Source organism: Lagopus leucura, unplaced genomic scaffold (genome assembly GCF_019238085.1).
Source record: "Lagopus leucura isolate 7727_CA_CO unplaced genomic scaffold, USGS_WTPT01 Super-Scaffold_100159, whole genome shotgun sequence".
In the NCBI taxonomy this organism is placed as follows: domain Eukaryota; kingdom Metazoa; phylum Chordata; class Aves; order Galliformes; family Phasianidae; genus Lagopus; species Lagopus leucura.
Window position 1 is genome coordinate 11405685 of NW_024962335.1, and position 12551 is coordinate 11418235.

The 12551-nt window shown below is 52.4% G+C and overlaps 3 protein-coding genes across 3 annotated transcripts; 1 reads left to right on the forward strand and 2 right to left on the reverse strand.

The window, feature by feature from the left end:
* Positions 1 to 1063: 1063 nt before the first annotated feature.
* On the reverse strand, positions 1064 to 2444 carry SMDT1 (single-pass membrane protein with aspartate rich tail 1). The gene is made up of 3 exons (XM_042889872.1): positions 2298 to 2444; positions 1788 to 1928; positions 1064 to 1338 (listed from the first exon to the last, which is right to left on the reverse strand). Exons 1-2 carry the CDS (start codon positions 2442 to 2444, stop codon positions 1791 to 1793), a joined length of 285 nt encoding a protein of 94 aa, XP_042745806.1. The 3' UTR covers positions 1064 to 1338; positions 1788 to 1790.
* A 171-nt stretch (positions 2445 to 2615) lies between these two features.
* On the reverse strand, positions 2616 to 7806 carry PHETA2 (PH domain containing endocytic trafficking adaptor 2). Its single transcript, XM_042890440.1, has 2 exons — positions 7746 to 7806; positions 2616 to 7232 (listed from the first exon to the last, which is right to left on the reverse strand). Exon 2 carries the CDS (start codon positions 6774 to 6776, stop codon positions 6021 to 6023), a length of 756 nt encoding a protein of 251 aa, XP_042746374.1. The 5' UTR covers positions 6777 to 7232; positions 7746 to 7806; the 3' UTR covers positions 2616 to 6020.
* Positions 7807 to 7918: 112 nt separating this feature from the next.
* NAGA (alpha-N-acetylgalactosaminidase) lies at positions 7919 to 12168 on the forward strand. Its single transcript, XM_042890112.1, has 8 exons — positions 7919 to 8096; positions 8329 to 8503; positions 8598 to 8775; positions 8924 to 9018; positions 9648 to 9809; positions 10108 to 10305; positions 10406 to 10549; positions 10897 to 12168. Exons 1-8 carry the CDS (start codon positions 7936 to 7938, stop codon positions 11059 to 11061), a joined length of 1278 nt encoding a protein of 425 aa, XP_042746046.1. The 5' UTR covers positions 7919 to 7935; the 3' UTR covers positions 11062 to 12168.
* Positions 12169 to 12551: the final 383 nt, after the last annotated feature.

Below are 12551 nucleotides of genomic sequence, written 5' to 3' on the forward strand. Positions count from 1 at the left end.
CATTTACTTCCTAGCAGAGAATGTCTTGAAATCCAATAGGCCAGAAAAGCCCTCTGTACCCTAAAAAGATCAGTAGCTTCCATTTCCCCACTGTAAAATTTAGTTACACAGGGCTGAAGAGACAGAGCCAGGAACGGGCAGGAACGACAGCAGGAAAATGCAGCAATGAGGAGTTTGGCAATATAGAAAACAGGCACGACTGACTCCCAAGATCACATGAACTGAGTCTGGAGAAAGAGAGCACAGCTCTGATATTGAGTGACTCAAGATCCTGCCAGCTGCCTTCAGCCACAGCTGTTGGGGTTACTGAGGTAACAGGCCCCTCTCTTTCTGTCGCTAAGCTAGAGAGTTAAACAGCAAATAAAAAAACTGCCAAATTACAAGTGCTGAGTTTAAAAATGAAATCACTTGTCTTTGAACTTTCAAGGTATTTGAAAAAACAGCTGGTGTGCAACTTGTCTGATGTGACTAAAGGTACTAGCAACAGAGAAGCCTTTAAGTCTTGTGTGATGATTTAATAGCAGTAGTAAATGCTTAAGAAAATAAGGGGGGGTTGAACTTTACAGACAGTTAAGAAAACGTATTAGGGAGAGAGAAGTAGTGAATTATCTTGGCCTTACAAGGTACTTGGAGCCTCAGTTTCACCTTACATACATTTAATGCTATAAAACACATTAGCTTAGTTTGCCTCTCATGTTCTTCACCTTTTATGTTACCAAAGCTATTCAGAACTGTAACTGCACTGACAATGCTGTACTGAATTCAGTAATGCAGTTTATCAGACATACCTGCATAGTGCTTTGTTGCATGTTGTTTCAACAGCAGTGCTTTTGTCAGTATGCACTCTGATCTTTTAACAGGGCTGTGCTTTGGGGCTCCTGCTTTCCTTAGGATTTCTGTTATAAACCGTAAACTAGTGCTGAATTACAGAAAGGGCTCCAAAGAGAAAATAAATATGAAGAGAGACTACTCACTGGAACAGACTTGTGGAGGTAGAAAGGGTAAGATAGAAGTTCTAGGTCATAGCCAATAGTCTAAAAAAACACACACAAAAAAAACCCTCAAATGTCTTGTTCTTTAATATATTGCTAATATAAGGAATCCCACGCAGTTCTTTATGAGGTTGGAGTGCGTATGTGCAAGGATGCAGAGCTTATGAAGCACTTATTTCAACCCTGATCTATAGATTTTTCTTATACATACAAGTGCAGGACATTCACTGGCAAAGGGGATGTAATGCCCCCCCGTCCCATTGAAGAAGGACAGAACATAGTGCAGATGCTGGCACTATGTCTGTCTGTCAATGGTTTCCTCCCTTCTGTTCTTCCAATTACAGTTCTGCAAACAGAGTAAAAAGTATTACTCTTCAGATATATGCCATAGCAATCTGCAGCCATATTCCTTCCCACAGACTAGGCAAGGTGGCAATTTGCAACAAACAAGTTTCTAACGAGCAACAAGCAAACAAGCAAACTTGTTTTTAGCTGCACACTGCACACATGACTATAAAACAACACTGCTGGATATAATGAAATAACACCCAAAGTAAAATCTTACACAAAAGGACAAACCAGATGGAATCACATCAGATGAAGGAAAGTACATACATACATCCGGCCTACTTGCATACAGAGGAACCAAAAAGCTCACAGCCAGAGGCAGCTGTACATGTCCTCAGCTTCAACCACAGCTGCTGCCTGCACTCCCTACAGGGCTGTGTCCCAGCACCATGGCAAACAGAAGCACCAGTAGTGGCACCCCCGGAGATGGTCGTGCCATTCCCGTACCCTTTAGTCATCGTCGTCGTCATCCTCTGGGACGAAGATGTCGTGTTCTTCCAGCAGGGCTGCGAAGTTCTTACTGATCTGCGTCCCGACATACAGGAACGGGATCACAACGCTGAACACTCTCAGGAGGCCAAAGGGCGTCTACAAGGATCCAACCGAGAAATGATGCATTTTTTTCAGCCAGCGTCACCGTGGATTAACTTTTGCACCTCTATGGGAGCTTCGGGCCAGGCTAAGCCGCGGGAAGGAAGGCCCAGCAGGGGGCAGCGGCGTTTCACCCCACGGCGAAGGGCCCAGCAGCAATGAGTACCACCACTTCATCGCCCCGAAACCGGCCGGCGCGGAGGGTCCGGGATGCCGTTCCCGGCCCCACCCCGCCCGCAGCCGCACCGCTCATTGGCCTAACGCCCGCCACTCAATCCCTCTGCCCCCGCCCACAACGGTAACTCCCGCCCTGATTGGCCACCGCTGGACCTACGACGCCCCCGCCGCTCTCGCCCGCTCGCTCACCTTAACCGGCTTAGGCAAAATGGCTCCGCTGCGGGTGACCGTGGCGCTCCGGGACGGCACCAGAGATGCGGCCGGAGCCTGGCGCAGCCCTCCGCCCCGCGCCCGTCCCGCGCCCGCCACCAGGAGCCGCCCGCCCACCGCTGCCATCGTCCCTCGCTGTCAGGGCCGGGCCGGGTCTCGACGCTCTCGCGAGAGTCGAACGGAGGGTGGGAGGCGGTGCCGCGCATGCGTGGCTGCGGCTTTCCCACTCAGGCTCCCCCCCCCCGTTTTGACGGAACGCCTTATTGCGCCTGTGGGAGTTTTGGTGGTGACGCGGAATTACGAATACCAAACTGTTTATTCAATTAGATAGCATAAAATACAAACGGTAACTGAAATGTATAATAACACACACAAGTTCTGCATGTAAAAAAAGGCTCGCGCAAACCCGCCCCTTAGAAAGAAGAACACAGTCTGTAGTTAGCATAGGAGCACCTCCACAGAGGGCTGCTTGGGCGAACTGCCTGTAGTGTTACCTGTGCTCCGCAGGCACCCCGGCACCCATCAGCACGGGGTTTCTCTCAGGTTCCTGGGCTGAGGCAGCCCCTTTATGAACACAGTGACTGTGGTACCACCAGGTGTTTGGCCATCCCAAACCACAGTGCCATCAGTTGGCTGCTGGTGGCCACTGGGAGACTGGATCAGCCTTACCTCTGGGGCTTGACTTCAGAGCAAAGAGAAAGCATCACAGTGGCTGTTCTATGAAGCATACATGTGCACACAGTGATACGTTGTGGGCCTGAGCTGAAATCCTGTCCCCAGAAAGCTGCAAGGATTCCATCCATGTTTTGTTTGACAGGTTGGGCTCCCTTACTGGCAAAGCTGTCCTGGAATCACAGCCTCGCTCCCGCTTTTGGTCTTCAAATTACTTTAAATTAAACCATCCAGATTCAAGCATTTTTTTCCCATCACTTTTGCAATATTACTTTAGGGAAAACCCTCCAAAATCCCTTCAGGACTGTAAGAAGAGCAGCCTTGCAGCTTTAAAACACTCTGTCTCCCATTGCTAAGGATCCATCTGGCCACACATTTTCTATTAAAAATAATAATAATAAAACAATAATAATAACAATAACAATAAGAAAAGGTGGGAAGTTCTTATTAGCCCCAAAAGAGGCGTCCCTGCTCTGCAGTGGGGCTGAGAGGTAGCCCTGACCGAGTGCACCCGAAATCCCACAGCACTTTTGAGGAGCACTACCAAAGGTGTCAGGCTGCACACAGATATTTGGCATGATTCTGCCGTTTTCTTCTCAGTGCTGCAGAATAAAACACAGCGTTACTCCAAATGCAGTCAGACAGGAAGGAAAACCCATCTCCTCATTTGCAGGATTTAGGATTTAGCTGGAATATTTGCTAAAGCAAAGCCAGGTGGTGTGGATATTGTCTGGTTTAAACAGGGCAGATTAGGCATTAAATATAAGCTCCTTAGCAGTGTTACTGGTGCAATCCTGGCTCATTAAAACAAACTAAGCTTCTTTAAAAAGTGAAACTGCCTGCATATGAATAGTGCTGTTTCAGGTCCAGTTCTGACTGAACTGGCTTTGTTAATCTATTTTCTCCTTCAAGTCTCTCCTCCTTCTTGAGTCTCATGTAGGCACTCCCAGTACATTTTATTTTGGAAGGTAAATCTTTGCCATCAAACTGTCTTATATGAGTCTGAGACATCAGGAAGATTCTTTCTGTATTGCATTAAAAAAGAAGAAAGAGGCAATCTACATCTGACCCAGCCCTGAAAACCCACAGTGGGGAGGTGGCACCATTCCTGATGTTGCTGTTGGGAATCACAACGACTTCTGATGGGACACAGACCCACTCCTGGCCCTCCTGCTCCTGTTTTCTCATTACTGTTTTCTCTTAAAAAGCAAACAACAAAATCCTCCCAACCTTTAATTTCTCTGCTATGGAAAAATGCAGACATAAACTAGAGATTATTGGATTGCACCATTTGTATGTAGAGGTTACGTTCCCACTGCCCAATGTCAGACCTGATTTAAGGTCTGATGCTAACACACCATGGCTAGGCAGGAAGATTGTCATCCAAAACTACTAGAGGGATTTTCAAAGGCACCAAAAGTTAATGGAAGCCATTTGATTTCTGCCTCTGACAACCTCTAGAGGTTATAGCAGAGTGTAAGGCTGAGCACATTCAGGTCCAGAAAGGTAAATGATTACCCATGTCATGCTATGGCACAGCCTGCTGTTTCCCTAGCATCACTCCTTAACAGAACAGGGCAATAAAAACAAGCTTAATGCTGTTAGAGGAGAAAAAAAGGCAGTTTTGTGCGTTTTTCTGCTTTGAAAAGCAGCCCTTGCCAAGAAGATAAGGAAAGATATTTATAAACAACCACTACAGAGGATTCTAATCCTTGGGCTGCTGCACTCAGCACTGCGTAATGTACCGTTGGCCTTTGGTTAAGGGTTCTGACCTAGCAGGTAAGTTTATGGGATGTGCTCCTGCAGTCAGCCCCATGATTCTGACAGAGAGTAGGAGGGAAGCCCCAGCAGGATAAGATCTGGCTTTGGTAGGAGATTATATGGCTTTTAGAGCAAGGCAAGTACAAATACTGCTGGCACATGGGGCTGGGAAGCCACAGTAACTCACTCCTTTACCTCTGGTGTTCTTAGGGCCAGCCGCTTCTCAGGAGCGTACTGATATCCTTCCTCTACTCCAACTGTGTGGCTCAGCCCAGCTTACCCACAGTGCCTCAAACACACCATCATGATCACATCAAAAAAAAGACCTCACACGAGCGCTGCTCTGCACTGTCTCCTGCATCTGACTAGCTGCCAGAGCCCTATATGGCACTTTCTGTGGTCTGTGCAGAGGCTGATAAATTCACCCCATGAAGGCAGGCAGCCTTTAGCATTCCTCTTTTTCAACAGGGAAAACTTGAGCCAGAGGAATGCACAGGCTTGGCTACAGCTAGTTAGTCAAAGTATCGAGGAGCTTGTGATCCTTGCCACCATTCAGATCAAAGCCCAGCTTTCCTTCTGCCCTCCCCATAAGCCTTGCTTATGGACGCTCCTAGGCAGAGACAGCAGGGATGAGGCATTAGGGCAGCTGAAAGTTAAAAAAATGATGATGATGTTTGCAAACACAGTTGTGCTGTGGCTCAGTACACTGCCCTGTTCCCCACTCTGCTGGGGAGGCTGCTCATGGAGCTCTGCAGAGCTCTGGCACCCAACCAGAAGCCCCAGGAAGAGCAGCCTGTGCCAGCAGCATGGTCAGATCAAATGGGCACTCATCATGATGAGCCATGGCTCCTGGGCCAGCCAAAGCCATGGCATCTTTGTCCTCCTAAAGCTCATGTGCAGCTAACCAGGCATAAAGCTGTAGGCACCTTGAGGCCAGCAGCCCATTGGAGGCATTTCACAAGAGTCAATCTTTTCTGCAGCCAAAGAGCAAAAGCAGAAAGGCTTCAGCGCAACATCACAGACAATAATAAATGCTGACCTGTGCAAACTTCCACACTGAGAAACAAAACCAAACTGGATGATGAAACGCCCAGAGCATCCACCACGTAAGGACAGCAGGGCACTGAGCCTGGCCATATCCATGGAAAGAGGATGAGGCCCGTTGGTACGCTGAGTCCTAGGGAGCACAAAGGCCCTCCTGCATGGAGGCAGCCGGTGAGGGAAGGGGCAAACAGCGTGCCTCGCTCTGCTCTGGCTCTGTGTCCCATCTCATGGATGTCCCCTCTTCTGCCTCTCCTGCCACTCCTGCCTCAGTGCCGCGATCTCCTGCCCATACCAGTGGTGCAGCTTGGCAAAGCATGTTGTCTCTGGTGACACCGGGCTCTCCTGCAAGGTGGGCACCGAGGATCCTGCGGCTGAGCGTCGGCGTGGAGGCAGGGGTGGGGGCTTTGTGTGCCCCCCATCATGGTCAGGGCTGCTGCCCCACGTGGAGTACCCGTTCTCCAGGGCGTGCTGTTTCTCCTGGACAGGCGGCAGGGCGGGGTTGGAGAGGTGACGCCTTCTGCCTGAGGAGGACCTCCGTGGTGATTTGCGGCATGCAGCCAAGCTGGTGCAGGCCTCCTCCAGCTGCTTCTCCAGCTCCCGCACCACCAGCCGCATGTAGTCAAAGCTGGCCCGCGAGAGCGCTTTCACCCAGGCCTCCATGGCGGCTTGCCCATCGGCCACCAGCACGTAGGCCTTGGCACCAGCGTCGTCAAAGCGGATGGCAAAGGCGAATTCCTCAGCAGCCTCACAGAGCTCCACGGTGCAGCCCTCCAGCACCACCAGCCCCACAGGCTCCCGGCTCTCCCGCTCCTCAAAGTAGAAGAGGAGGTTGCCCTTGAGGACAAACCATCGGCGCTGGTAGGAGGTGCCATGGTGACCATGGTGGTGGTGCCGCTCCACACGCTTGCGCAGGAAGCCGGCGTGGTCAGTGGGCGAGTCACAGGTGGCGTAGTGGGCCACGCTCCGCTCATTCAGCTTCATGGCCACAGAGAAGCGGTTAGCTTAGTGCTGTGTGTTGTCCATCCAACAAGCACAGCAGCTGCAGGGATAATCTCCAGGCCCACCACCACAGCACTGCCTCCTCCAGAGATGCTGCTTTGTTTCCTCCTCTGCCAGTGACCTACTTTGCAGGGTTTTTATGGAGCGCATTGAAGAAACAGCAAGCAGTCATCTTGCTTTCTCTTCTGTTGTAGGATGTGGGAAGAGGGCATTTTCAGATGCTCTGGGATCTCTGTTTCAGCATCCTCTCTGCATCTACGCTCAGGACTGTGCAGCCCCACTGGCCATCCCACAGCATTGCTGTCACCCAGCACTGCAGCCAGCACTGCCCTAAGCCATGTGGCTCAGTGTGTCAGACTGTGACCCCGTGACGTCTTCCTTGGGCCAGCTGCTTTCTTGATGAGTGCCTCTGGAGCTCCACTACACAGAGCTCCATACCTGTTACAAGAAAAGGCAGGGGAGAATCATCAAACACCAGAACAAGAGCAAGGAGCTGCACAAGGACTGTAAGAGCAAAGAGCTGCATGGCTCCCACTGCTAAATATTTGCAAAGCCCAGGACACTTGCATGGGCTCCAATGCCAAGCCCAGTTCCAGCTCAGGACCTCGCACTGCCTGCAGACACAGCTGAGTGCTGGTTTTCTCCTGCGACACGATCACAATCAGCCTCACAGCCTGATTTTGAACTCTACTTGGCTCCTGTGGGTTCGCTTTGGTTTTAGTTGAAAAAAAGAAAGCGCTTTCACCAAGCATGGCCTGCATGGCAGCTGTGGGCGACTCGGCGAGCAAAGCTCAGCTCATCATACGGGCGTGCAGCTGCGGAACGCTCCACGGGAGCAGCCCCTCCTCGCACAACGCCCCCCAACCCTCAGACCATTTCCCGGACCCCTCCCCTCCCTCTGTGCCCGCTGCAGGGCTGAGGACACGGGGACACAGCCCCGGCCCGGCTCACCTCCGGCCCTTCCTCCGCGGCGGCGCTCCCGGCGCCGGGCAGCGGGGCGGGTGCCGGGCGGCCCCGCTGCGCTCGGGGGCCGGGCCGGGTCGAGCGGGAGGCGGAGCGGGCGGTCAGGTGATGCGGTGTCATGTGAGCGGGCCGGGCGGGGGAAGGCTGTCGACGTGCCCCGGCGGAGGCGGCGGCGGGGATGGGGGTCCCGGCGGTTGTGGAGGTCCTGGCTGTGCTGTTGGCGCTGCCCGCCCGCGGGCTGGAGAACGGGCTGGCGCGCACCCCGCCTATGGGCTGGCTGGCCTGGGAGCGGTTCCGCTGCAACGTGAACTGCCGGGAGGAGCCTCGCCAGTGCATCAGGTAATAGGGAGCGCCGTACCGGGGGTTTGGATACCCCACTGCTGCTGGAGGTCCCCAAAGGTGAAGGCTGCAGACGGGCTGTGCGGGGGGTCGATGTGCTGTTTCCCCAAGGAACGAACCTGCAGCCATTCTGCACGGCTGAAGCCACTGTGCAGTGACTGCCAGAGCCCCGGCCGGCCCCTAAGGTACCACGGTGGCAGAGTTTCCACCGGTCATGTCTCCTGTCCTGCAGTGAGATGCTCTTCATGGAGATGGCGGACCGGCTAGCAGAGGATGGCTGGCGGGAGCTGGGCTACAAGTACGTCAACATCGATGACTGCTGGGCCGCCAAGCAGCGTGATGCTGAGGGGCGGCTGGTGCCTGACCCCGAGAGGTTCCCCCGGGGCATTAAGGCCTTGGCTGACTATGTGAGTGACCTCCACATCTGTGCCTCTCTGGAACAGACAGAGCTTGGTCCCTGAAAGGCACCTGGGATCCCCTCGTCCCCATCTCTCCTTACAGGTCCATGCTCGAGGCTTGAAGCTGGGCATTTACGGTGACCTGGGCACACTCACCTGCGGGGGATACCCGGGCACTACACTGGACCATATTGGGCAGGATGCAAGGACCTTTGCTGAGTGGGGCGTGGACATGCTGAAGCTGGATGGGTGCTACTCATCAGGGAAGGAGCAGGCACAGGGTAACAGCTGTGTTGTTGGCTGGTGGTTGTCCACTCACTGCTTGGCTCAGAGTGGCTGCTCATCTACTGGACACTTGGCTTCATTTCCTCCCTCACATCTCTTCTTCTGGTCATCCATCTCCTTCACCAGTTTCCTTCTCTCCCAAAGGCTACCCAGAAATGGCAAGGGCCTTGAACGCCACTGGCCGCCCCATCATCTACTCCTGCAGCTGGCCAGCCTACCAGGGAGGGCTGCCTCCCAAGGTGAGTGCTGTCCCACTTTTTGTTGTCCAGCCTGTATGCTACATCCCTCTTACTGCTCCACTTCTGATGGGACATGGCCTCCTGCCAGGCTTCCTTGGCCATTCAGGGTTCCTGACACAGCTGGCTGATGGAAGTGTGGAGAAGGCCATGGGACATGCTCAGCTTGTGTGGCATTGATCTTGACAGCCTGTTCTGCTAAGACTGGTCCTTTCTGGCTTAAATGCTTGAAATGACACTTCTGGTCCTCCCCAGTGGGTGTTTCTCTTTGTAACGCTTTTTGAGAGCTGAGTGCATTGGCACTTTATTCATTTTATTCCCTTTGCACTTTCTGAATCAATCCCAAGCTGCTCATGTTCCCTTCTTGCAGCTGATCTTATAGCCTCATAGCCTCTGTGGTTGTTTTGACAGATGTTCTGTTATACTGGGATGAGTCCATTTGTACTGGGATATGACTCTGTCTTCCTTAATCACATGATGTTGCCTTTCCCCAGATCCTTCTGGCTTGCAAACACCCTCTCGATGCTGCACCTCCCAACAAGTTCTACTGCCCCTTCTCCCTGCCTCCACCTAAGGTGTCCAGTGCCCCCATGCACAGCCTCCATCTTGTCTGACTCCGTGCTCCCCTCTAGGTGAACTACACCCTCTTGGGGGAGATCTGCAACCTGTGGCGGAACTACGATGACATCCAGGACTCATGGGACAGCGTGCTTTCCATTGTGGACTGGTTCTTCACAAACCAGGATGTGTTGCAGCTGGCGGCTGGCCCTGGCCACTGGAATGACCCAGACATGGTATGGCAATGCACCCGTCACCCCCTGACTATGCCTGTTCAGTAGCACAGGTGTCATTGTCCTTCATCTGCTCAGCCTGAGCGGAAGGGAGTTTTGAATCGAAGGGCATCATCAGGTGCTTTTGTGTGGGCCAATTCCTTAGTGCCTAGCAGAGATGGATGTCCTGGCTGTAGGGAAGCAGTAATACTTGTGAAGCTTGCCTTGCTTGCTCCTACTGTACAGGCTGCAGCATCAGCAGGCAGGACACGTGGACATGCTTTTCACCTTTTTCACAACCTTTGCCTTCTTTCCCCTGCAGCTCATCATTGGAAACTTCGGTCTCAGCTACGAGCAGTCACGCTCCCAAATGGCCTTGTGGACTATCATGGCAGCTCCGCTCCTCATGTCCACTGACCTGCGCACTATCTCGCCAAGTGCCAAGGAGATCTTGCAGAACCGCCTGATGATCCAGATAAACCAGGACCCCCTGGGAATCCAGGGGCGCAGGATCATCAAGGTTAGGGGAAAGATGTACATGTTTGGGAGAACATAGGCAGAAGAACATGAGGAGTGATGTGGGCATTAGGCTCTCTCTCACCTGTCTGTCCTCACCATAGGAGAAATCCCACATTGAGGTGTTCCTGCGCCCGCTGTCTCAGGCTGCCAGTGCCCTAGTCTTCTTCAGCCGGAGGACAGACATGCCCTTCCGCTACACCACCAGTCTGGCCAAGCTTGGCTTCCCCGAGGGAGCTGTGTATGAGGTGAGCCCTGAGGGCACCCTGTGCCTGCACCCCTTCCAGCTTCCCACTGCTGGCACCACTGCATTTTGGGTGGGTTGTGCCAGGGGAGGTTCAGGTTGGATATGAAAAACAACTTATCCAAAACAGTGGTGCTGTGCTGGAACAGACTGCCCAGAGAGGCGATGGAATCACCATTCCTGGAGGCATTCAGGAAATGTGTATGTGGCACTGAGAGACATAGCTAGTGGGTGGGCACGGTGTGATGGGTTGGTGGTTGGGTCTCAGCAGTCTTTTCCAAACTTAATGATTCTAAAACCTGACTCTGGAAGGACCTCAAGGTGAAGGTCTGTGCCCGCTGTCTCTTCCAGGTGCAAGATGTGTACAGTGGAAAGATCATTGGTGGTCTGAAGACAGGAGACAACTTCACAGTGATCATCAACCCCTCAGGGGTAGTGATGTGGTACCTGTGTCCCAAAGCTCAGCTCATCCAGCAGCAGGCCCCAGGGGGGGCCTTCCGCCTGCCCCTTCTGTGAGGCCCACGGCCATTGGGAGCCCCAGGACACATCTCACTGCTGCTCAAGTGCCTTATTCTGGTGTGGCTGGGGGAAGACATGCAGTTTGCTCCTCTGGCACCACCTGATGATTTCTACTCATTCCACGTGTTCTTGTTACTCCCTCCTGAGGGCATGCAAAGCACTTTGAGGTCCTCCTGTGGAAGAGGAGTGCCCCCAGTGACCATCCTTCAGGACCAGATGTGGTCGCCTTTTTTCCCTTGCTTGGCTTAGGACAAAGGGCTGTCCACAGGGCTGCACCCCTCTTCCCAGGCACCATCCCCAGACCAGGAGCTTCTGGGGCCAGGTTGTCTGTCTGGTAGCAGGATCAGCAGGCAATACCACTACAGCATAGTCTGCATGCTATGAAAAAGAAACCTAAACAAAACATGTGCCAGCACTGTATTGAACTCGCTCTGATTACAGCAAGGCAAAACGTGAGTTGTCCATGCACAATCCCAGTAGCCTCACTATGGTGTTAGCATGAAAAATTGCAGAGCCATAATGCATCATGCACAAGTGGTGTCTGGAAGATACTGCTGCTTGTTTTTGGTGGTCTTAAGCTGGGAGATGCTCGTGGGTGCTGGCCAAGTTGCATCTCGGTCTTGTGAGGCTGAACCCTCCAGCATTTCTCAGGGAAAGGCTCCTCCTTTGAAAGGCAGCCTGCACAAATAGAAGGGGCTCAGAAGGAGCCACAGAGGAGGGGCTCAGGTGGGCTGTGGCCTCCCTCGAGCACCCCAGGAGGGGTGCAACACTCACCCAAATCACCCTGCCAAGGACAGGGCAACCCAAAGACCCACACAAGGTTTAACCTCAAAGCAGGAAATCACCGTATTTTGAAATTAGTGAGAAATGAAAGTTCCCCATTCTATTCAGATGACAAATGAGGGCTAGAAGCCCACTCCCCTTCTTAGAGGACCATGTGGCCAATTCCTGCCCCTTGCAGAGACTTTGTGGTGCGGCAGCAAGATGCTGAATGTGATGCTTTGCAGTGCTAGAAAGAAATAACGTGTCCATTTCATGTTTGTGTGCAAGCTGGCTTTGTTTTGGTGATTTTGACAATTTAACTGAAATAAAAGGGAAGCAGGGTGCTGGTTGTTTCAGATTTACTCAATTGATGTGGGATTTTAGGGTCAGTTCCTCAAAACACAACAAACTACACTGGAAAAAAAAAGTAATGGCCTCCCGTTGGACTGGCTTGCAGTGAGCAGAAGGGGGCTTCCTAGTAGTTAGATTATGCTCAGTAAAGCACTGGCTTCCCTTGGCACAAGGGGAAACTCAGGTGTCACAGTCCACAACCAGCTGCCATTTTCCTATTTATCCTGTACCAGAGAAAACAATAGCAGTGTGGTGCCTGCCCTAGGACACAATAGTGTACCAGTTCTGGAGATCTGTTCTGGACAAGAACAATGCCACAAATCAGCCTTGCCCCCTCCAAAGAAGAGCTGAAGCCAATACTTCTGCCCCACCAG

What these genes read in the sequence shown, in the direction of transcription:
- SMDT1 (XM_042889872.1), bottom strand. Translation starts at nt 2,444, where the DNA reads ATGGCAGCGGTGGGCGGGCGGCTCCTGGTGGCGGGCGCGGGACGGGCG. An exon ending in TTTTGCCTAAGCCGGTTAAG is followed by an intron (nt 1,929 to 2,297) that starts GTGAGCGAGCGG and finishes GGATCCTTGTAG; the next exon opens with ACGCCCTTTGGCCTCCTGAG.
- PHETA2 (XM_042890440.1), bottom strand. Translation starts at nt 6,776, where the DNA reads ATGAAGCTGAATGAGCGGAGCGTGGCCCACTACGCCACCTGTGACTCG.
- NAGA (XM_042890112.1), top strand. Translation starts at nt 7,936, where the DNA reads ATGGGGGTCCCGGCGGTTGTGGAGGTCCTGGCTGTGCTGTTGGCGCTG. An exon ending in TTAAGGCCTTGGCTGACTAT is followed by an intron (nt 8,504 to 8,597) that starts GTGAGTGACCTC and finishes CTCTCCTTACAG; the next exon opens with GTCCATGCTCGAGGCTTGAA. An exon ending in AGGGAGGGCTGCCTCCCAAG is followed by an intron (nt 9,019 to 9,647) that starts GTGAGTGCTGTC and finishes GCTCCCCTCTAG; the next exon opens with GTGAACTACACCCTCTTGGG.